Source organism: Arachis hypogaea, chromosome 1 (genome assembly GCF_003086295.3).
Source record: "Arachis hypogaea cultivar Tifrunner chromosome 1, arahy.Tifrunner.gnm2.J5K5, whole genome shotgun sequence".
NCBI lineage: Eukaryota > Viridiplantae > Streptophyta > Magnoliopsida > Fabales > Fabaceae > Arachis > Arachis hypogaea.
The window spans coordinates 2,204,018-2,229,574 of record NC_092036.1 but is presented as its reverse complement, the minus strand read 5'-3'; the positions used below and the strand labels follow the sequence as shown (position 1 = coordinate 2,229,574).

At 33.5% G+C, this 25,557-nt stretch overlaps 2 protein-coding genes across 2 annotated transcripts; both read right to left on the bottom strand.

The window, feature by feature from the left end:
- Positions 1 to 9,419: 9,419 nt before the first annotated feature.
- Positions 9,420 to 13,340, bottom strand: LOC112789998 (protein disulfide-isomerase 5-2). The gene is made up of 5 exons (XM_025832207.3): positions 12,769 to 13,340; positions 11,946 to 12,049; positions 11,482 to 11,852; positions 10,533 to 10,834; positions 9,420 to 10,145 (listed from the first exon to the last, which is right to left on the bottom strand). The coding sequence occupies exons 1-5, from the start codon at positions 12,976 to 12,978 to the stop codon at positions 9,822 to 9,824; spliced, it is 1,311 nt and encodes a 436-aa protein (XP_025687992.1). The 5' UTR covers positions 12,979 to 13,340; the 3' UTR covers positions 9,420 to 9,821.
- Positions 13,341 to 23,974: 10,634 nt separating this feature from the next.
- On the bottom strand, positions 23,975 to 25,557 carry LOC112789996 (uncharacterized). Its single transcript, XM_025832195.3, has 3 exons — positions 25,411 to 25,557; positions 25,219 to 25,280; positions 23,975 to 25,052 (listed from the first exon to the last, which is right to left on the bottom strand). Exon 3 carries the CDS (start codon positions 25,036 to 25,038, stop codon positions 24,460 to 24,462), a length of 579 nt encoding a protein of 192 aa, XP_025687980.1. The 5' UTR covers positions 25,039 to 25,052; positions 25,219 to 25,280; positions 25,411 to 25,557; the 3' UTR covers positions 23,975 to 24,459.

Here is a 25,557-nt window from a genome sequence, read left to right as displayed (position 1 = left end):
TGATTGATGTAGATGATACTTATTATTGTTCAGAACATTGATTTTTCAGTTGTAACATGTTTAGTGTTTAACTATTAATTATAATTTGAAAAAGCTTCAGGAGACAATACAAATCCAACCCAAATAGTATTCAATATTCATTGATTCTAAATATAGCATAATTCGGATATTGTATAAACACTAATTACTATTATGTATCAATTTATTATTCATTGATTGCAATAAATTACAATAAATTCAATATATATTAATTTGTTAGAAAGCAATAGGGTTGGCAATGGATAGGATAGGGTAGAGTTTGGACTTTACTCTAATTCTATCTATAGGTTAAAAACTTTTTTAAAATTCTATCCTATTCTATATGCGCATTGAGAATTTCTCAACCCTAACCCTATCATCACCCTAAAGTTTTAAACCCTACCTTACCCAATCCTATCCGCGAAAATATAAAAAAAATTTAAGCAAATAAAAAATAAAAAATTAAGTTCAAATTAAAATTAAAAATAATAAAATCTTAAAAAAATTTAACATAAAATTACAAATAATACTATCATCAACTAGTTTAGTGGTTACTTCAAATTTTTATAAGAGAAAGATTGTGGATTCAACACCCACTTACTTCACTACATACATAACTTTTACATATATGGTATATAATATATTAGGGGTGCGGATAGGGTAGGGTAAGGTAGGTATACCCTGAACTCGTACTCTACCCTACCTGCAGGCGAACTCCCATCGCACCCTACCCTATTTGCAGCGGGTCGGATAAACAACCCCTATCCAAACGAGTTGGTCCGAATTAAATACCTGCAGGTAGAATATAAATTGCCAACCCTAAAAAGCAACTAATTATACATTTTTAATAATTTAACATTTAATTCACCACTAATTTGTTGCAAAGCAACTAATTTTTTATATTTTAACATAATAAATAAATAAATAATAATTTTATATTATTGTACTCAAATATAACTAATAAATAAAAAATATATTTATATGAAATATCTAATATTAAATTAATTTTACTTTTTAAAAACTCTGTTTAAAAGATATATTTTCTTAAAAAGTCACGCATATTTCTCTAATATTTATATACAATTTGAATGAGAAAAATAAGTGATCTGTTAGGAGTTAATATTCAAAATCGTCCGTGAAAGATACCTCGATCTCCATATTAGTCCCCGAAAGAAAAAGTTAATCAAAAGAGTCCCCGAAAGTGACACGAGTTAATCACGTTCATCCTTCCGTCAATTTGCTTGATGACATGGCTAACGTCTGCTCACGTGGCACGTTAACTGCCATGCTGGCAGAGAAGGAATACGACGCCGTTTTGAGTGAATGTCCAGATAGACATGATACGGTGTCGTTTTGTGGAGAAAGTGGATTCAAAACGTTGCAGAGTGGATTCACCCTCTTCCATAACGAGTATCTCCATGTCTGGCTCCAAATTGTTTCGTCTCCCTCAAGCCATGCCCTAACCCCTTCACCTTGCATTCGAACATTGCCATCCACGTTTGTCGTCGTTGGTTGCGATCAAAGCCGATGTCATAAAAGTGGCGTGACGGTTAGAGGTAAGCATTAAAGTTTTTTCCTTTTTTTTTGAAGTCAGTTTGTAGCCTGATGTCATAAAAGTGGCGTTCTGTATATCTCTGTCTGATTAGGGGTAGGGGTTTGTGTGACTATTGTTTAAGTGTCAGAATGTATTTCATTGAATGCTGTTGTGATGATATTGTGTTATGGGTATTTCATGTTAATGAGAGTTAGTTTTCGTTGTTGCATGTTTGTTTTGGGGTTAGTGTTTGTTATGTTATGATTGAGAATAGGCAGTTGCAATCTGTGTGGGCTAAGGAGGTTTTCTTGTTTCTGCTTGTAGATGGAAGGTCCTCCAATGACCTTTGTGTTTCACCATGGGGGACTGTTTAAGAAGAATGCGGAAGGAGATATGATATACGAACCCGATAATACAGAGGTGTTGATGGGGGTTGAAGGAGACACGCTTGACGTCTTCTTTGTAAGGGGTTATTACAGGGAGTTGGGTTACATTGAAGCTGGAAATTGTTGGTGGAAAGATCCTGGAGTTCCTCTTTCATCAGGGTTGAGAAGCTTACTCACAGACGTAGACTTGGTTGCCATGTGCAAGGATTGCAGGAGAAACTACAATCTGATCAATATCTACCTGGAGCATTGTATCTCTCAGCCTTGTATAGTAGACCAGATTGAGGAGGAAGTAGTGAATGTGGAAGCAGAAAAGTTGAAACAGGGGAAGTGCAGCTCCCAAGCTGTGAAGAAACCCACAACAATTGATCCTCATTCCCAGAAGCAAACCTCTCACCCTAACAGAAAAACCTCACAGCCCAAGTCACAGCCCAATCCAACAATGAAGCCCATATCTGAGCCCAATCAACCAAAGGTGAAGCCCATGTCTCAGCCTAATAAAGCAGCCCACCAGCCCAAGAAGACAACATCTCAGCCCAAGAAGACAACTGCTCAGCCCATGAAGCCTGTTCCTCAGGCCAAGAAGACCAGTTATCAGGCCAAATCAGTCCCACCTCAATCAAATTCGTCATCAGAGACAGGCAATAACTCACAAGGGGCAAAAGACAAACAAAATAGCAGTGGCTGCAGAGTCACAAGATCTGGAAGACAAGTGAAGGAAGCTCCCCTCCAGGAAGATGACACTGACTCTCATGACTCTTATGAGAGTACTGAAGATGAACTGTATAGGCCTCCAAAAATTGTAGGAGACAACCTCTATAGCAGTGAGAGTGATAGTGACTCTGGGAAGGGAAAAAGAAGTGGAAAAAGGGACAGCAGGTCTAAAGTCAGAGAAAAGCAGAAGCCCCCTAAGAAAAGACTAGCTGATAAAGAGATAGACACTGATGATTCCAACTATGAGGGGTCTGAAGATGAAGAAAGTTCTAAGTTTGGGATGTTAATTCCATTAGGGTTAGTTGTTTCATAAATTATTTTACAAATGTTAGGGTTTCTAATGTGTTAAACTTTTTGTTACCAGATTTAGATGATAGTGATGCTGCCTCAGATGCTGACTCCTGGCATTCAGAGGATTCTGATAAGGTGTTGGAGTCTGATGAAGAATCACCAGCTGTGTACCCTCAGTTCAATGACAAAACAAAGTTTGGAGAGTTGAAATTCGAGGTCAGTATGGTATTTAAGTCCAAGTCTGAATTCATGCAAGCAACTAGGGATTATACAATCCAGTGGGGTAGAAATATTCTGTTTTCAAAAAATGACAAAGTTAGAATTAGGGCTGTCTGTAAGTTTGAAGATTGTCCCTGGGTAGTTTACTGTGCATGTAATAAGTAAGATGGTTCTTGGCAAATTAAGACACTAGTAGATAGTCACACTTGTCCAAGAAGGAGGAAAAATAAAGCTGCAACCCAAACCTGGACTCTGAGTAAACTAGTACCTAAGCTTAGAAAACACCCAACCATGAAGCATCGAGAGGTTTATGACTGGTTTGTTAGAAAGTGCAATGTCTATCTCAATAGCACATGCATTACAAGAGCTTTGAAAGCCGCTAGGAAAATAGTCGAGGGTGATGAGATAGCTCAATATGGGTTGGTATGGGACTATGCCAATGAGTTGCTAACTAGTAACCCCGGCTCCACAGTTCAAGTGTCTGTTATCCCCATGCCTGAGAGTCCTCCCCTGTTTGATCGCTTTTATGTTTGCCTTGATGCCTGCAAGAGGGGTTTTTAAGGCTGGTTGCAGACCCTTAATTGGTCTTGATGGAGCGTTTCTGAAAACACTACATAGGGGTCAGATTTTAACAGCTTGTGGGCAGGATGCTAACAATCACATACTTGTGATTGCTTATGCCATAGTCAGTGTTGAGAACAAGGACAATTGGAAGTGGTTCCTTGAGTTACTGCACAATGACCTGGGAGACTACAGGGAGAACAAATGGTGCTTCATTTCAGACATGCAGAAGGTTAGCACTTTATTGATTTACGATAAGACAATACTGGGACTATTTTGATTTAATGAAGTAACATTGAGGGATGTATTTGATTTAATGAAGTTATTGTAGGGACGAATTTGACATGTTATCTTCTCGTGTCTGTTTTAACTTGCAGGGGTTAATACCAGCTGTTCAGGAAGTATTTCCCAGGGTACACCATCGATTCTGCATCTGGCATTTATGGCGCAATTTCTCAAAACAGTGGTCTAGTACTGAACTGAAAGATATGGTTTGGGAATGTGCTCGGTCTAGGACAACAGTTGAATTCAACAGAAACATGAACAGAGTGAAGCTAATTAATCAAAAAGCATGGGAATATCTCGACAAATGGCCAAAAGATGCATGGACAAAGGCCCACTTCAGTGAACTGCCAAAGGTGGATAACATATGCAACAATACCTGCGAGTCTTTCAACGCAAAAATCAAGCATGATAGGGGCAAGCCGATTCTGACATTAGCTGAGGAAGTAAGAAGAATCATCATGAAGAGTATTGTTGACAATCGGAAGAAGCTAGAGAATTATCAAGGGATTCTCCCCCCTGTTCAGCAGAGCAGACTTGAAGCCATGATAGCGTTGTTTAGCCACTGGGCTCCTCAATGGTCTGGTGATGAAAAAGAAGAACTGTATGAAGTTCATGGCTGGCCAACCAATATGGTGGTTGACCTGGGAAAGCATACATGCAGCTACCGTTTTTGGCAACTAACAAGTAAAAAATTCAACATTAAGTTACTGTAATTTACTTTTATGCACGATCTTCAAATAATGATTGGTTTGTCTATGCAAGGGATGCCGTGTGTGCATGCAATCTCAGCTATACAGGATAAGAATGACAAACGTGCTGAAGACTATTGTCACGACTGGTTGAAGATGGAAGCGTACAGGAAGACTTATTGCTTCAATGTGAATCCAGTGAAAGGTCAGGATCTGTGGGAAAAAACTCCACACCCAACTCCCGTCCCACCACCATTTAAGGCAAAGCCTGGAAGACCAACAAAGAAAAGGAGAAGAGACAAAGAGGAACAACCCACTGGGTCAAAAACAAAGATGAAAAGGAAGTATAACCCTATCAGATGCATGTATTGCAGTGAGATAGGACACAACAAGCGAAGCTGTGCAAAGAAGAAAGCTATCGAAGCTGAGGAGCATGCTAGGCAGCTGCAGCTGCAACTAGCTCTGGTTGCCCCTGCTGCAGAAGGGGCTGCCCCTGAAGCAACCACTGTCCCAGCTGAACGTAATCCAGCTCCATCACCAACACAGACTCCAACAGTAATTAATATTAGCCAGTGTGACAGTATACCACCAACCCAAGAAACACAACAGGTAATCTGCCATATGTGATTCATTTTAAACATTTGTTATTTCATAAATCTCATTTCTTTAATAAGCTAAATCTAAATCTAGATGTACCATTAATTTCTGTAGGAACAACTCACTGCTAGGCCATCAAAGTTAAAGGTCATTAAAGGGAAAGCCAGACTTCAGTCGTCTCCTAAACCTACTGAAGCAGCACCAGTCACTGTCTCTGCTGAGACAATCAAGGGGACTAGTTCAGCCACTGCTAAAAAACTGGCCGACTTTATGACCTTCGTTCCTACTCCCACCTTCAAGCCCCCAAGAAAGACTGATAAATGACTTTGATTAGTATTGAAATGTATTATGGTTGAATTTGTTTTTTGTGTGAGGATACTTTATGTTTTTTTGCAAAGGGCAATTGAAGTTACATTATCTACATTTTGGTTATCTATGTCACTGAAAGTTGTACTATGCCCTTTATTTTGGTCTACGATACTTTTTAGGTTATGTATCCTCATGTAAAAGCTTATGACTTTGATGTGGTCTGTTTCCTATGTTAAACCTTTTGGTCCTTAAGAAAATGTGACATCTAGCCTTCTATGGCAACTCAATATTTAATAGTACTTTGACTACTCAATGTTTAACACTACTTTCACTACTGATTATGTCCATTCCTTAGTACATGTTACTTTAATAGTCATCCGAATTGGATTGTGTTGTCTTCATATAAAAAAACCAAATGCAACATCTATTCTCATTCAATGGATTCATCTCATTACACCATGAAGTGTTTGGAATTTGCTTTATTTGAAACGAGACAACAAACTACAAACAATCACATTAAGCACAACTACCACAAACAGGAAAACTATTAACATTTTCAATGCTTTTACTTCAGCTTCCAAGCTGCCCAGTCTCCATGCCACCTTCAACCTCCATTCATCACAGTCACTATTAACCTGCAGCTCAGCCCCATAATCTTTCTTCATTCCACCTTGGCCCACCCCTTCATACTCATCATCCTCAACCCACTTAAAGTAGTTGCAGTGACTGCCCTTCTGAAAATTCAGAAATCAAAAAATAAAAAATTAAACAAAATCCCAACACACAAAACAACATCAAAAACCCTTAAAGTCTTACACAACACTCACCCAGTACCTTGGACATGCACGGAATAGTCTATCTGGGTTCTCCGTTGTCCCAGATTTTCTTATCACAGCCTTCAACCCACAGAAACATGATTCCTCATGGGATTTCCTCCTGCTTCGCATTGAGGCGCTGGAACCATTACTACCGTTCGAGAACAACGACACACCACCACCACCACGGCCTCCATTTCCTGCCTCCATCGTCGCCCCAAACCACCAATTTGAACACGAACCCAGGCATATGGCCATCTGATTGATGTAGGCGACCTATTTATCGTGGAATTTAGGATTAGGTTTCAAACACTTAGGGACTTATTTGAACTGTTTTGTCAAACTTACCTTGTCAGCAATAGGTCATGACACGTGGGCCTCTTCCACGTTGGAAGCTAACCACACACATCAGCAACCGTTAGCCAGGTCACCAACGGAGTTAATGGAAGGACGAACGTGATTAACTCGTGTCACTTTCGGGGATTCTTTTGATTAACTTTATCTTCCGGGGACTAATATGGAGATCGAGTTATCTTTCAGGGACGATTTTGAGTATTAACTCGATCTGTTAGCTTATAGTTCAATCTTTATTGTGCATTATGAGTCATAACTTGACTTTATTTGCCTTCATTCTAAATTTGTAACAGACGATCTTAATAACCATTATTCTGACTTAATGACAAACGGTCATAACATTAATTTTATTCATCAACTTTATGCCTATAAAGGCACCAATTTCTATATTTTAAAGAAGACCTAGTGATAAGTTCTATTTCATTTTTAACATTCTATAATTATAGAATTCTTATACCTTTTGACCACTTACTGACTTGAGTATCGGAGTGTCTTTTATAAGGACGGAGCTATATAAAATATTAGAGGAATCGAAAATATTTAGACAATAAAATAAAATTAAAATAAAATTTTAAAAGAGACTAAACTAAAATTTATATATAATTTACATGTAAAAAATTAAAATTAGGGGGTCATTACCCCCTTTCTACAATGTAGCTCCGTCCCTATTTACAGGTATCACCTTCCGTATTCTTCTTGTCAAAATATACATTTTTTAAAAACAAAAATATAAGTTCGATTTTTTTAAATGAGATATTCGTCAAAAATTCATTCACATGTGAACAATAAATATTTACAATTTGCTTGTTTTTAGATCGAATGATTTTTGTTGGAGTGTACCTAATTCTAGTGTTTAATGTATAATCCTTACTTACACAATTTCAGTTTAACATTAATTCGTGCATATTAATAGAAATTAACTAGAAATGTTAGGCAGCTAAGCATTCTTTAAATCAAGTCTAATCAATTAAAATATACACTTATGTTTGTGAGTATTTGTTTCTACTTTATCTTCTTCGTACACAACTTTCATCTGCGTTTATTTTTTTTTTCGTTGACTATTTTTTTCATTCTTTTTCTTCTGCGGCTTCTCTTCTTTCTTCCTCTTCCTCTCTTTATATATCATCGTGGTACAATTTTTTTTTTGTTCTATTTTTTTTATTTTTGTCTTTCTCAAAAAAGAACAATAACAAAAAAAAACAATAATTCAACAATATTCAAACTTTTATTATGGACAAAATATCTACTATTAATTCAGAGATTCAATGGAATAAAAAATAGATATATAAACTAAGAGAAAAGAACATATATATATTATCATAGATATTGTGTCAGTGTTAAGAATTTTTTTTTAAAATTTTGGGACTTTTTTATTTCTTATAATTTTTAATTGGTTAAAAAAATTTTAGTGTTACAATTAAAAAACTTTAATGTTATTTTTCTGCTTTATGTTTTTTTTTTTCAAACGTTTCCTCCTCTCCATTCTCCTCCTCTTTTTCTTTTTGTTTTACTCTCTCATAATTCTTTTTGTTTCATCTTTATAAGAAGAATCAAAACTAAAAAATGAGAATAAAAAATTCAAACATAGAAAAAAAATAAAAGAAATCTATAATAATACTAGGAGAAAAAAAAATAATAGTAATAAAAAAAAGTATATAGGAAGGAAACAGAGAAAGAGAAGAAGAATAAGGAACACAAAAAAGAAAAAGTGCGCGATTTACGTATATTATGTGAGTAATTTTTGTAAAGTTTGGACCAATTTTGTTAGACTTAGTTATAAAAAATGCTTGTACATATAACAATACTAAAAATTTACATCCATAATACATTTTATTCAATTTGAATTTTTTTTTGGTGACTATTCAATTTGTAATTCTTATTTACTTTTAGAAACATTTTATTAACATAATTTATTGCAAAAATCTTACCATTCAATTTTTTTTATTAACCAGAAATGCTGCAATTGATATTGCATAATTTAAATTACATAATTTGACATAAACACAACAATGTTTAAATTCTCCAACTCCATAATTTTTAAGAATACACTAAATTATATGCATCATAAATAACGTCTGAGATTCCACAATTATAACATTCAAAAACCTTCAATACTTACATCCAAAACTAACATTTTGGTGACCTCAACATGATTGGCAATTAACAAATTCAAGTAATTAAACACGAATGCTATGTTTAACGGAATAAAATAGAACAATAAATATAATACAAAAGATAGAAATACAAAAATTAATATTTTATATTTTATTTGTCAATAAAATATAACTCAAATAACATAATTTTTTATATTCATCTAAAAGTCATAGGTTTGAGTCTCACTTCTAATTTTATAAAAAAATATTTTATATTTTATTTGATAATCAACTAAAAATAAAACAATAAATTATAAAAATCTAATTTATTCTAATTTCTTTTATACAAAAACAATTAATAAGAAAAATGTAAAACTGTAATTATGAAAAATGAATAAACATAATAAAAAAAATAAATTCTTCTCTCTTGTTGATACTTTAGTATTTTTTCTGTTAAAAAAAAATACAATATATATTAATTTAGATTAAACATAATTTTGTATCTTTATGTTTTTTCTTAGTATCTCATACTTAGTCAGGCGTGCAAAGCTTAGTTAGTTCAAATCACTTCAATATCAAGCCAGTTAATAGTTATCGTGTACTAACAACTCTGATCCCTTGTGAGTTGTGAAGGTAACATAAAAAGTACAAATCTTGCTATTTAGGCACCGGTTAGCAAAGGGAAGTAGGGAACTTTGAAACTTCATATTTTTTGAAAATGATACCATTGGAATTTTTAAAATGGAAAAAATAACCCTTGTCATCTTAAGAAATAAATAGAGCTTGTGTGTGAATATGAGTGAAAGTTTGGACACTACAACTTATCAAACTACACAATCTCAAATATTTACACATCCTCCCAATAGAAATGTAAATTAAATTCTAAAGCCAGCTATTTTTCTAGAATCTCCCTTGGTCAAGTTTCATTGATAATTATATCATTTGTTTGTGTTGGTTTAATCCTCCTTGTCTCCAGCTTTATACTCATTGTTTTCAACTTCTGAAACAGAGCTCCTTGCTTGAGTAGCAGCCTGTACTTGATTTGAAACTCTCTGGTATTCATCACCTCCTTTAACAAAAAATGTCTGAAGAATCATCATTACTGCAACAATACCAACAAGAATGTACACCAATCTGACGTCAAAAGATCGCTGGAGATATCGCATAAATGAAGGGCCACTCATCTCTTTCTTTATGGTTTTTCCTTCTCGATATCCTTCTACAAATTTAGAGATCTGTGTTGCTTGATCCTCTTCTTCGATGCTTTCAAAACCAACAACCTGAAAATTGTTAAGAGAAATGTTATTGGCTTCAGCAGCAAAAAATTGAGGTATTTAATATGTTTGCATATCCTCACTAGTAAGATACCCCATATAGTCTGAAAGTCAAAATTGGAAAATCCCAGATCGAGTTATATATTGAAAGAATTTGTATATTCATATCAAACATATTTAAGTATTTAATAGTCAATGAGTACACAAAGCTACTGGTGTATATGATATGAACATCAACATATGAAACTTGCTTCTTCTAACTCAACTCCATCTCTCAAATATGCAAGCATAAACGCGTGTGTCCAAGTTGATATGAATACAGAATGCATATATGTAAACACACATGATAGGATAACCTAAAATAACTTGTTTCGGGTAAAAGGCCAGACTTACTGAAAGGTACTCATCGCTGTTATCCCAAACGACCAGTTTTGGCAGTTTAGTGCCAATATCGAATTTTTCAGCAAATTCTTCCATCTGTCTAACTCCAACATAACCAAATATTAAGTCACGATTTGCAGATGCAGCAGCCTTCAATAACTTAACCAGCTCCTTTGATCTTTCTTCATCTTCATCGTCAACAATTGCCAAAACTGTCTTCCTACCATCAGCTTGAATCAACTTAAGTGTGTCACGGGATACAGGCACAGCCAAGGGAATCAGATTTTGTTTTACAAAATCTTCCAAAAATTCATCTGCAAGTGAAAACCAAAACCATAATTGTTAATTCCCATAATTATGTAACAAAATTAAAAACATATAAAGACATTAAGACTGTTGAACCAACATAACACCACATGAGAAAAGAAAAGAATAAAATATTAAGTATAATTCAAGAAATACAGACAAGCTGAACAATAGAGTAATTGATTAGCAATCACTAATCAAGACTAAAGCTGATATTTCATTTATACACAAAAAAAAAAAGAAAAAAAATACTAGAACTGTGGTATTTGTGGCCTCAAAGCTACATTAGTTCCTATCCTGAAACAAAAAAGACCTTTTAGAAGAACTTGCTATGTGTTAATAATCACTTAGTCTCAGATTTTGTTTCCAGTCAAGTTCCATAGCTAATTTTGTCATTAGCTTATTTGATTCAATAGTTAACTGGGTCTAAGCCATAGAATCATCCTAAAGAAACTGAGAGTTGAACTACGTAGGGAACCATAAAGATTGCCCTATCCAATAACAACTGCAAGGATGAAGACACAGGGCTACAAGTTCCACAATTACAATCTAGCCAAATGCACCAAACATTTAAATAGAGCTCAGTTCTATAACCTGCCTCACTATCTTCTAATTCCGAAAAAAACAAATGGATGGTGAATAACAATACACTAACCTTCAAAGGGGCCATAGAATGTACTCCGCTCATTGTATTTTAGATTAAGGGAAACCAATGCAGGAACCTTATCAAAGTCATACAACACCATAAGATCCTCTGAAAAATCTTTTGCCACAGAGAACCATGCATTTTTCTTATACTTTATGCCTAACTTCTCCATCATTGAGCTGTCCAACCCAAAACCTATAAATATGGGGAAAAATTCGCCAGCTTCTTCAACAAATGTTTTGACAGCAGAATCTGAATCAAGAACAGCAACATCAGAAGCAGCAAATTTCTTCAGATAACGAACAAGTAATTCGGCTTTCCTTGGTCCACGGTACTCTACAGGGACGCCATGATTAAACAGCATAATGGTTGGATATGCACTGCACAGCAAAATAGAAGTTTCATCTAAGCTCATTCACAGTAATCACTTATATCAGAATGAAAAAACAAGGTACAGTGGCTCAGAAACATACTCAACATCATATTTTTTCGCAAGGCCAGTATGCTTGTCCGCATCTACCTTCGCTATGACTATGGGATCCTTTAAGGTTGCAAGTACAGGTGCGGCAGCATCTAACTGCAAGGCAGATAATCACAAATGCTAAGGTCTTCAGGAACCAAAAGTTAGAGAATCACAATGAGTACAGTTATTACAAGTGCAATTCTATTCTATCCCAATACCCTTTGATAAATTTTGAGTATAGATAATATGAATTTAATTTTGATGCATTGTAATTTTGTATAGTTTTACATGTCCATTCAACTACATAATGTCACCTAAGCAAAACTAAATACTTTTTACATTGACAACTGTGAATTGGTCATCCAAAAAATAGATGTATTTAGACGACTGACCCTTCGGGTATCAAATTAAACTCTAGATAATACTGAAGTTTAAAAAGTTAAAACCATTACAATGATAAGACAGTTTATACGAATTTAATTTTGATGCACTTCTAGTATTTATCCTTGCATCCAATCACAGAATCTCACGTCAACAAAAATAACTACTTTGAATAGTAGTTCAAAAGAACTTATGTGATCGAATGACTGTCTAAATCAATTTACATTCTAAAAATTAAACTCAATTTACATTTCACAATTATTATTACACAAAAGTGTTCATGCTCACTACAAGCTACTTTCCATATGAGTAACCCTTCATTAACATGCATAGAGCAACTTGAAAGATGCACCAATCAAATAAACAATAAAGTAATAAAACTAAATCTGAGGTAGATTTCTTTCTAAGGGGAATACAAATAAAAATCGAAGAAAGAGGGGAAAAGGGGGTACCTCAGGGGAAAGGCGCTTGCAGTGACCGCACCAGGGAGCGTAGAAATCAACCAAGATGTGATCGAAGGAAGAGATGGCGGAATCGAAGTTGGATTCATCAAGAACCAGCACAGTCCCGTCCATCGCGAACTTCTCCCCTTTGCAAAACTGGATCCACACCAGAACGGTGAAAGTAACCACAAGAATCCTCTTCATCTTCGTCGTCATCATCGCTCTGTGTTGGATTCCAACACCAAAGTGTGTATAATAGTTGTGACTTGTGACTTTTCCTCCTCGGAACTACTTAACCTTGATTCAGTTGATTCCTCTCTCTCTCTCTCTCTCTCTCGGGTTCCCGTGTTTTTGAACTTGAACAAAACTTCATAAATTTATTTAAATAAAATTTTAACCATTAATGCATGTATATCTTAGTTACGAACACAAATATTATAAAAAAAACTTTTAAACTACTTTTGTTTATATAACATTACTCATATAAATATGAAAAATAAAAAATTATACTGTATTATTGACAAGTTCTAATCATGTTAAAGTCAATATGCCAATCCCAAATATGAAGGGTAAAACTTCTTATCTTTTATATTTTATATATTTATATATATATATATATATATATATATATATATATATTTTATATGGTGAATATTTACACGCACTAATGTTTATGTAAAATTAATAGTACAGAATTGTTACATAACACATAATTTTGACAAATTTAATTAAATTATTATTTAAAAATTTTTAACTACTAATTTTCTATGAAAACAACTCCATAAAATTTTCACCATTTTATATATATTATACCAACAGTGAAATGATTTTTAATAAACAGCATAGTTGATCTTTTATAATATAAATACTAATTTTATTTATGATTTAATTATTTTGCAGGTCCTATAATTTCACCGAATTTTTAATTAGGTCCTTATATTTTTTTCTTTTCAATTGGATTCCTAGACATTAAATTTTTTCAATTTAGTCCCTATTAATGTTAAACGTTAAAAAAAACATTTGTAAATTATGAAATTACCTATATGCCTCTGTCTTCCACCTATAAACACTTCATATTTCTGATTTCTCTGAGATTTCTTTTTTTTCCCATTTTTTGTTCTTTTCAAATTTTCTCTTCCACAAATCTATGGATTAAAGTCATGGAACCTCTTTTATTCTCTCTTCGAAAAGCTGTGTTTCGAGGAGTTTCAATCTGAAGGAGAAAAGACACCTGTGTTTTTGTGGAGAGGCGGTAACTATGGGCCTTTATTGACCGCTTTTGAACATGGTAAGAAGTACGTTGCTTGTTAGAAGATTCTAAAATGTATTTTTTTTAGTGGATTGGAGATGATGACAGTTCGAAGAATGGGTGGCTAAAGAAAAAGAAAAGGGAGGTTCACTATTTTTGTGATGATACTCTAATTCTTTGAATTTCTGGAACAATAAAAAATCTTATAGAAGATTTATTTCTTACCCTAACAGAAGATGCAAGTTTTTGAGTGGATTGATGAAGGTGATGGAACAAGAAGCGTATCTGCTGCTGTAACTGCAAGATTATGGTAAGTTTGAGGCTGAAATTAGGAATTAGATGCATAAAAATGGAAGATAGAGAGACTAAACGTGAAAATAGAGAGATTGATTGTTGAAATTGGACAAATAAATACTTGTGTGAATAGATTATGTGATGACTTTAATGTTGTCCAAGAACAAGTTAGAAGATTAGAAGAAAATACGAAGAATAAGTGCAAAATGCAATATATGCTATTTATGTTTTTCATAGTCATAGTAATTGAAATGTGGTTTGTAAGGGTTTAAAGTTCATTGTGTTGTAAAATTTTAATGTAAAAAATTCTACAACTTCAATTTAATTACTGTTAATTATGTTTAGTTTCATTATATTTTGCATTAATATATTGTATAATGTTTAGTTTGATTATATTTTTTCTGTATGCCAATAAAACACAATTAAAGAAAACTTTAGAGTTCAATATTTAAAGTTGCACCATATGTCCACAAGTTACAAAAAATAACTGGCCATATAACCTGCCACATACCTAGAAGTTCATTAAAAAAGTATTTTTTATACCATATGTCCACAATATATTACAAAATAAGTGGTCATATAGTATGCCACATACCTAATCCAAAATAAAAGTCCAAGAAGTGTAACAATTAAAAGTAGTCCAAACTTATAACAAAATATCAAAATAGTAGTCTTACATACATAATAAATATTGACCACAGAAACACAACACTAACAATAAATCCTACACAATTCATCACAACATATATTATTTAATAGCAACCCCAACAATCCTAACTCTAAATATAATCATGCTTCAGTCTTCAGTTAGGTCTATTTGTAGACTTGGTTGCCCTGTTGAATTCCTCACTCCTAACTTGAGTCGTCCACTCCTCCTCACACCAAATACTTTGTCTTTGATAAAGTTTGAGAAGATGTTCTAGGTGGTTGCTGAGAATCTGTAGCTGCGACATGTAAAAGAGGCTGGGAGGTTGGAACCTAAGAATCTGAACTAGCAACTATGGGGGGTGGTTGAGTAGAGGCAGCAATAGCTGTGGCGGGTTTAGGTTGTGAAGATGCAGCAGTAGGTGTGGTGAGAAGTAGTTGTGAAGATGCAGTAGCATTCCTTCCTCTACTCCTTCCTTTGCCTTTTCCTCCGCCCCTGCCTATTCCTACTTGTCTTCTTCTTTTAGATCTACAGTTATTTACACCAGATTTAGTGTCAGCAGCAGCAGCAGCAACAGCTTCATTCGCAATAGCATCTCCATTTAGGCCAGTTGCATCATCTATGTTGGCTGCAGCAGCAGCAACAACAACAACATCAGACTCTGACACCAGGTATAACAGCATGTATTCTTAGAAAATGAATTACATACACTAGCTTAAATGCCATCTATGACAACCTATTCCAATCAATACATGAAACACAAAATATTTCAACTAAAAAACAGTAAAACAACAGCATATATGTTCCCAAAATACAACACATTCACTAGTTTAAATGCCTTATATAACAACATACCCCAATCAACACATGAAATACAAAATATTTCAACCAAAAAACAGTAAAACACATAATGGCAACTTAAAAGTACTAACTTTTTATTGGTTGGACATAAATACCCACTTCCTTCTACTAACATGTCCAATGTCATCCGATAGCTGGTTAATAAACTAACCCCAGTTGTCTCTGTCAGCCTCTACAGTAGCAACAACAATTGAAAAATAATTATCGTTCGGATCTCTTCCAACAGCCACCAAAAGTTGTTGGCCATGATCACCCTTCAGGTGACAGCCATCTACCCCTATGATAGGACTGCAACCAGCCAATAACCCTTGCTACATGTACATCCTCATAAAACTTGGCTAGCTAGGCAATCATTTCAACCTAAATCCACTAAATAGAAATCAATTTTAAAAAACTTTTAGCAATAAAATTAATCATAATCATTGAAACTTAAAATAATAACCAGGCAACTAAATCAATCTAAATTCACTAAACATAAATCAATTTTCAAAAACTTTTAACAATAAAGTTAATCATAATTATTGAAATTTAAAAACACTAACCAGCCAACCAAATCAACCTAAATCCATTAAACAAAAATCAATTTTCAGCAATTTTTAGTAATAACCATAATCATTGAAACAGAAAACACTAACCAGGCAACAAATCAACCTAAATCCACTAGATAGGGATCAATTTTCAGAAACTTTCAGCAATAAAGTTAATCATAATCATTGAAACTTAAAAATACTAACTAGCCAACCAGATCAAACTAAATCCACTAAATAAGAATCAACTTTCAAGAACTTTTAGCAATAAAGTTAATCATAATTATTGAAACTTAAATACACTAACCAGACAGCCAAATCAACCTAAATCCACTAAATAGGAATCAATTTTTCAGGAATTTTTATTAACAACCATAATCATTGAAACAGGAAACACTAACCAAGCCACCAAATCAAGCTAAATTCATTAGACAGGAATCCATTTTCAAGAACTTTAATTTCAGCAATAAAGTTAATCATAATCGTTGAAACTTAAAAAATACTAACCAGCCAACCAAATCAACCTAAATCTACTAAACAATAATAAGTTTTTAGGAACTTTCAACAACAACCATAATCATTGAAATAGAAAATACTAACCAGGCAACCAAATTAACGTAAATCCACTAGACAGGAATCAATTTTCAAGAACTTTTAGCAACAAAGTTAATCATAATCATTGAAACTTAAAAATACTAACCAGTATTCAAACCTAAATCCGCTAAACTAGAATCAATTTTCAGTCACTTTCAGCGATAACCATAAATAGGAAATACACGAGACTCAACATGATACTTACTTTGTGCAGCCATTAGGCCAAATCTTCAACCATACGATAGGAGGTAGTGGATGGGCATCAGCTGCTGTCTCAATTCCGTGGCTGGACTCTTGGTTCATAGCATCCGTCAGTGGAGGCGGCGTCGACATGGATGCGGGCTGCTAAGAGGTAGGAGGCAGCATCGTCACCGTAGACGGAGGCACATAATTGGGGTTAGGGACCATGATGAATGGCTAGTCCGCTAAATTAGCAACCTGTGGCATCATCGGGGTGGTCGAAGTAGAGAGAGAGGATCCAAAAGTCCTGGGGGTATTGGAAGAAACCCTCCCTCTACCCCGACCACGGCTAAGACCACGACCAGCAGCCTGATTCGCAGCATGTCTACCTATCAACATGTTTGCAAATATCAAATTATCAAACAATCTCAGCAACAATTTCTCAGTAAAACAGTAATTAATACAACAATTAACGCAATTAGACAATTCCAAACACTCCAATAATTCAAAACCTAATGTATTGAATCTAACCTAACTTAATCAACTTAAATCCATTAAGATTAGAAAACTAAACTGAACTAACTTTGAAACTGATTCAAAATTGAAATTGAAATTCTAATCAAACCTAAACTAAATTAAACAAAAATTAAATAATCATCAAACAATCTCAGCAACAATTTCTTAATAAAATAGTTATCAACACAACAATTAACATAATTAGACAATCCAAATATTTCAACAATTCAAAACCTAATGTATGAATCTAACATAACTTAATCAACCTAAATCCACTATGATTAGAAAAAACTAAATTGAACTAACTTTGAAATTGTTTCAAAATTAAAATTGAAATTCTAATCAAACCTAAACTAAATTAAACTAAAATTAAATAATTAGTAAACAATCTCAGCAACAATTTCTCAGCAAAATAGTCATCAACGCAGAAAATAACAAAATTTGAGAATTTCAAATACTTCAATAATTCAAAACCTAATATATTGAATCTAACCTAAATTAATCAACCTAAATCTACTAAGATTAGAAAACTAAATTGAACTAACTTTGAAACTGATTCAAAATTAAAATTGAAATTCTACTCAAACCTAAACTAAATTAAACTAAAATTAAAGGAATTCAAAAAGAGTTGCTCAAGAACGTGTAATGAAGAACATAGCAAGAAATAAGGGAAGAGGTGGATGTTGCAGCCTTGGTTGCCAAAGTTGCGGTGGTGGCAGATGATGGTGACTGCATATGGTGGTGACGGCGAAGATGGGAGAGAGAGGGAGGGAAAGAAAGAGAAGAAGGAGGCATCAGCGTAGATAGATAGATAGATAGATAGAGAGAGAGAGAGAGAGAGAGAGAGAGAGAGAGAGAGAGAGAGAGAGAGAGAGAGAGAGAGAGAGAGGTTACTGACGATAAATCCGACGGTACTCAGCATTTTTTTTGTAGTGTTATGTTAATCTTGTGATGCAATTCACCTCTCCTCTAAATTGTGCTTGAAATTCCTTGAACTTCTCGTTAGTATACACATGCTGGAATTGAGCTTCTATTGATAATTTTGTTGCACATAGTATGACAGTACGAAAATCTGTAGCATCGAATTCTCTCTCTCTTTGTTCTCTACCTTATAGGCAATTATCATATTGTTTGACGAATTAGATCCCTGAGCTATTATGCATAATAAACTTGTTAAAAAAAAGCATGCATGCTCTCGCTCCTTTGTTTGTTTCTCATCTCGACCCAGAAGTGGTGATCAAGATAAACCAAGATCCATAAATGACGATTTTCAAAAAATTCTAAAAAATGATAAAATACGTGAATCAGAATCAAATGCACCGAAAAGTGTAAGGGTTCGCAACGTTATCTGAGCAACAATACACATAAATATCCAAATACTAAAAATAATAGCATTAATTAATTCTAATAAAGACATCGTTACCTGAAAGCCACTTATTGTCTCCAATACCATACTTCATAAGAAAATCGTTCTACTTTCTATCAAATGCATCTTTTGTAAAAGAGTTCCAAACAACAAGACTCATCTCTTGTTCAATTTCTTCGTATCTCTTGTAACCATTTAATTTTTGTAGAATCTTCTTCATAATATGCCAAATACACTACCTGTGAATGGTTGTGGACATACAAGTCTCAATAGCTCTTTGCATTGATGCACTTGATCAGTAAGAATGCCTTTTGGAGCATTTTCTCCTATGCAATGAAGCCAACATTCAAACAACTATTTGAATGATTGAATATTCTCATTTTTTATCAAGCACATCCTAGAAGTGTAGAATGACCATAGTGATTAACACCAACAAAAGAACCAAAAATCAAATTATACCTGAATTAACAACACAGAAACAGAATAAGATATGCACCGAAAGAAGAGTCTCATATGCACCCAAAGTTGTTTCACAAAATACATAAACCAAACAAAAAATTACTTATTTGTATTGTAAGTGGTATTGAATGAAATAACATCTCCAAAATACTCACAAGCAGCCTGCTTCTTGCGTAAACCCAAAAAGTAATTTTGATTGAGTGATCAATCTCAAGTTCAAGTTCGAAAAAAATTTATGATTCTTCTCTTTCATTCTTAATAAGTATTTTCCAAATTCTTTGTCATCGTCTAGTTCGGAAACATTATGGACTTCCCTCGTAATGTAAATTCTCACATCTTATTCGATAAAATTTAATTCACAATGACCCCTTGCTGTTGCGACAAATGATTGATATGTTTTGCTTAACCTGATTCCTGCTTCGTCGCTATTCTCAATTGTACGACGTACAAACATGCTTAACTGTCTGTGTTGTTTAAGCGTCTCTGCTTGATTTGGACAGCATGGATGTGAATGATGCAAAACAACTTTCGAAATAACCCAAACACCAACGTCCTTCAATATATGCATATAAATTCTTGGAGGATAATTTAATCAAGTTGAGGGATTTATTTTTTGAGTTTGAGATATATTCGATTTCTATTTTTCCTCTATATTACATGTAATCAATTAGTTCTTAATTCATTTTCTTCTTATTTGTGTTCTGAATTTTCGTAGAAAAACCTGTAAGTTTAGAATAATCTTTATAGAATGTTTCAACTTCTTCAAGTGTGTTAAAAGTCATCTCCCCCTTTGGTACAAACTGCTCATCAGCATAATAGAAAAACTAAAAAAACACCGAAAACTAGTCCTAATTAAACCAAAATGCCTTTCCAAATGTACCGAAACTAGGAACAAAACCAAACTCAATGGAAAAAAATTCAAAAATCATATATTATATTCAAATTCAAACCTTCAACCATAAACACCAATTTTCACAAATAAAAATAAAATTATTCAACTACAGGAGCATCAAATACTAACGAACTATATTTACGAGGTTTAATTTGAACCAAATTTCATCCACTTGATTCATTTTAACACAATAATTCCATTCGCTTTAGTTCAACTGACAGTCTAAACTTGCATTATTCATTGTCTTCAAAAACGAAATATCTATTTAAACATGATTTCATCACAGCTTGATTAAAAAAAGGATCCAAATCTTCAAATCAGATCAAAGAGCATTGATCGTGAACGAAAAGAAAGAAGAGAACACAGAAAAGGAAGAGAATATAAAAGACGTAGAAAATACTGAAAAAAATTGAAAAAAATACAAAATCTTGCATATAAAAGACACACACACACACACACACATATATATATATATATATATATATATATATATATAGTCACACATTAAGTCAAAAAATTATTAAAAGTGTAAAACTGAATTAGATTATAACAACTTAATTGATTAAATGACTTGAATATAAAACTCGATTGTATTATGAATATACTTTATATATAGTCACACATGTTAAGTCAAAAAATTATTAAAAATGTAAAACTGAATTAGATTATAACAACTTAATTGATTAAATGACTTGAATATAGAACTCGATTGTATTATGAATATACTTTATCCAATTTCAATGCTACTAATTATTAATTAACTTGGGACATCCATCAATTCTATACAATATCCCAAGATCCAATAAACTTCACATAGCAGTTATCAAATTGAATTCACTTGGAGCTGTCTAGGGGTGTCAAAAATCCCCAGGAAGCGGGGATCCCCGCGGGGACCGTCCCGAATGGGGCCCCAATGGCGGGGAATTTTTCCTGCGGGAACGGGGATAGGGGACAAAATTCTCCCAAAACAGATGTGGGGACCCGAGCGGGGATCCCCGTCCCCGTCCCCGTATTCCCCACAATTCCCAAATATATTAAATTACTTAAATATCCTTATGAATTTAATTTTTATTATGGTTTTTAAGTAATTTCACTTTGCATATATATATATACAAAAGTTAACCCTAAGTCCCTAACTCCTCTTCCCAATTCCCAGTTCCCACTTCCAACTGAGAGCGCCGCAACCTCCGAGTTCCCAGTTAACCCTAACTCTCCTTCATCTCTGCATTCTCTCCGTCATCCCAGGCTCCTAGCCAGCAACCTCCGACCACCATCGTCACGGCCTCGTCACTGTCCGTTTCAGCCGGCCCATACTGCATCATCACCGCACCGCCCCGTGCGCCCTGTTCCGTTCGCTCTCTTTCCGTCGTTCGCCGCTCTTCTCGTCACCGGCGTTTCTGACCTCTTCAGCCATTTCTCTCTTATCCCTGGTAAGATTCACTACTCTCTCCTTTTCTTCTTTTATTTTGGGATTTCAGTTTAGGTTTTTGCTTTTTTTCATGAATTTGATGGTGATTTTGATTTTTTGAAGTTGGTGGCTGTTGTTTTTGTTAATGGATATTTTGTTCTATGAATTTCTGATAATTGGTGGCTGTTTTTTTCATTATTTTCATACTTTAATTTTTTTATATTCCATTAATTCTGAATTCTGATTTTATTAGCTGTTGCCTGTTGATGAGTTTATACTATGCTATTCTGTATTAATAATTTATATTTTGTAGAATGAAAAATTCTGATTTGTTGCACCATTTATATATTGAATTATAACCCAAAACGGTGATACATGAATCAACTAAACATAAAGCTGATTCACCTTCTTATTGTGCTTAATTTATTGGTTGAGCTACTTTAGTACAAGGATTAAGTGTGTTTCAAGCCTCAAGTTTTAGGTTCTCTGTTTGTTGTAGTAAGTGTTAGTTATGAGTTTTGATTGCACTTAGGATTCAGTATAGTATTAGTTCTAAACTTAAGTTTTCACCTACTGTAATTTCTGACTTTAATATGTATGTACACGGATTTAAGAAAACTCCCCTTGCAGTGCAAAATGTGATTGATTGCATGTGGTTGAAAGAAAGTAATACATAGGTTTCAATCCTTGAGAGTGATGTAATTAGTAATTTGAAATTATCTTTTAATCCAAGTTAAAGCATAGATTTTTTTTTTTGGCGTTTTGTCTTTAATTATTTTCTCTATAGATTTTTTTCTTGTAATTCTGAAATTGGAATATATTGTTCCCAGTGGTTCCTCCAAATTAAGTTATCTTGGCATTTGGATTGATTAGCTGAAGTTAGAAATGGTTAAAAGGTTAGCTGGCCAAAATGAGATGATGAAAAACAAAAAATACTAAGTGAGATCTTTAGAATATTGATTACTTAAGGGATGTAAAATAAGCAATCTGACTTCAAAAAATGACCAAAACACAAGCTCTATAAACTGTTACTGCATGTGTATGTAATCCATAACGTCACATGTTTGATATTTTTCTATATTATAGAAATCATTAAAGATCATACTGTATGTAATCTATAATATCACATGTTTGATATTTTTCTATATTATAGAAATCATTAAAGATCATACTATTTTCCTGAAGTTTATTTTCTGAGCCACAAATTAGTAGTATGCTGTTTCCTGGTGCGGGATTAATTATATTGAATTAGAAAAGTACAATAATGAAAAAGTCACTTAATAATTTGTTTCTTAGCATTGGATACACTCTTCAGGTAAAAGTACTAATAACTCAAATTTTATTTCGTATTAAAGTTCAATTTCATGTTAAATTTAACTCGTAAATTGTTGGTTGATATAATATAGGTAAATCAGGGTCAAAAATTTCAATTCCTTGGGACTATATGATGGATATGGAGATTTAAGAGTTTAGGTAATTATTTTTTTATTATGTCAATTCTTATTAATTATATGGTATTCTTGTTTATGATGTATGTTAACATATTCATGTTTGTGTTGTATTTTAACAGAGAACATGAAGTTGAAGACTTTATTTTATGGTTTTTTAAAGAATGGATGTTGTATTTAAAATTTCGTTTTATGAACTATGATCACTTGATTTTATATTTCTTTATTTGTAAGTTGTAATCATGGAAAAAATATATATGTTTGTGTGTTGTTTTGACATATATTTTTTTAAATTTTTATGGTAATTTTCATATAAATATTCAACATAAGCAAATGGGGAATGGGGACCAGCGGAAAACACGGAGAACGTGGAGAATGGGGATGGGGGCAATTATTCCCCCACGGCGGGAAATGGGGTGGGGACGGAGATAAAATTTGAGGGCGGGGACGGAGAACAGGGAGGCATCCCCCGCTCCCGCCCCGCCCCATTGACACCCCTAGAGCTGCCACCCCGGATTTTGATTCTTTGCTTTCCCATAATAAATGCCCAAAGGAATCATTTGATACCCTCCTAAAGAAAGAAGGTGCGTGATTTGTACAATATTTTCACATTTTTAAGGTTTTTTTTTTTTTTTTTTTTTTTTTTTTACATGAAAGTTGATTTGTATTAATTATTAGGACCTAGAGTGTCCTTGTAAACCAAATTACAAACTTCAGCAAGTATCTCTTCCAGCCATATCATTTAATACTATTCTGCAAACCGTAAAACCACCCAAAAAAATGAACACAATCTTCATAGATAAATCAACCACGGACAACAAAACCACCACATACATCATAAAACATCCAAACAGTATCCAAAAAAATTTCAGATCAATCACATTAATCCCCAATAAATTTTTATTTTTTAAAAACTTTCAAAAATTATTTTCATTAGACAAATTGGTCCTCATTTATTTTGAAAAAGAAATTATCTTAAAATATATTTTTTAAAGATCTAATTATATTATAATAAAATTTATTAGAAATTTATTTGTCCAACACATTTTAAAAATTTTATTGAAAACGATAAAAGACCAATATGTTAATGAGGGTAATTTTTGAAAATTTTTAGAAGATAAAAAATTTTCTAAGACCAAAGTGTTCGATCTAAAATTTTCTAAAAACTAATTTGACTATTTATTTTGAGCTGTGGTTTCATTCTTTCTAAAAATAAAAAATAAAAATAAAAATAAAAAATAAAAATAAAAATAAAAAACTTCAAAGTGATTCAAGAAAACCTGTTTTTGTGAGAACAGCATTCCTAACTTTACTAAGGTCCCTGCCTTTGAGGGTCCTCCCAACACCTTCAAATACTGAAAATGATGAAATCTGAGTCCTTGCAAGCCTCCTTGCAATGATTTCATGTGGTGGTAGCTTTGGATCATACTCATCATCATCAATTTCCTCTTCATCATTGTTTTCTTCTTCATCATCAAAAGAAACACAAAAATTTTTATTATTATTATTATTATTATTATTTTGCTTCTTGTTGGTCCTATAAATCGTTGACCAATCAGGAACGTTGACCGGGGCTGATTGCTGATGCAGAACGTTGACCTCATGTGAAGAACTCGCACAGCTGCTGCTGGTGTTGCTGTGGTCCCTCGGAATCATTCTTGCTGCAGATGGCAGTTTTCTTGGAACAGGAAGAGGAGGAGAAGAAGGTGTATCCATGCACCTCTTCAGTGCTGAACCACTATAATAATCTCCTCTCTCTTTCATAACTGACCAAACCTCTTCTTCTTCAAATTCTCCTTCTCTTAAGGATCTCCATATCCCACTGTATTTATCATCCATTAATTAATTACTACCTGCATACACAAATTCACAAGAAAATTCTTTCATCTCAGAATTAATTAGAATTTTAGGTCTTTAAGAAAACAAAAATAACAGGAGAGGATTTTAGGATGTGAAAAATGGTAACTGATATTTCTTCAAGCAAGGAAAAATTAAAGAAAAAAAAATTAAAATGTGTACCTTTTTTTGGAATCAGGGACTCAGCTCCAAATTCTTATGTTGATTCTAGACACAGTTTATTCCTGAAATAATTAGTGAAAAAAAAATTGGAATGAAGGTGATAAAATCACATATAATAACTATATATTATAATTGTGATACAAGAATTTCTATGTTGATGAGAATCCAGTAGATTCCAAAAGTTTTGCTTACCTCTCAATATGTTTGAAAGAGTGAAGCATATTATTATGATATGAATAATATTTATGGAGAGCAAGAAACACAGCAACAGTAGCTTAAAGAGTTAAAGGGCACAGCAACAAAGCAACCAAATTAAAGAGCAAGAATAAGACACACCTA

Coding starts and splice junctions, on each gene's coding strand:
- LOC112789996 (XM_025832195.3), bottom strand. CDS start 25,038: ATGGATGATAAATACAGTGGGATATGGAGATCCTTAAGAGAAGGAGAA.
- LOC112789998 (XM_025832207.3), bottom strand. CDS start 12,978: ATGATGACGACGAAGATGAAGAGGATTCTTGTGGTTACTTTCACCGTT. Junction 11,853..11,945: donor GCGAAAAAATATGATGTTGA/GTATGTTTCTGA, acceptor TTTGCTGTGCAG/TGCATATCCAACCATTATGC. Junction 10,835..11,481: donor ATTCTATGGCCCCTTTGAAG/GTTAGTGTATTG, acceptor TTTCACTTGCAG/ATGAATTTTTGGAAGATTTT.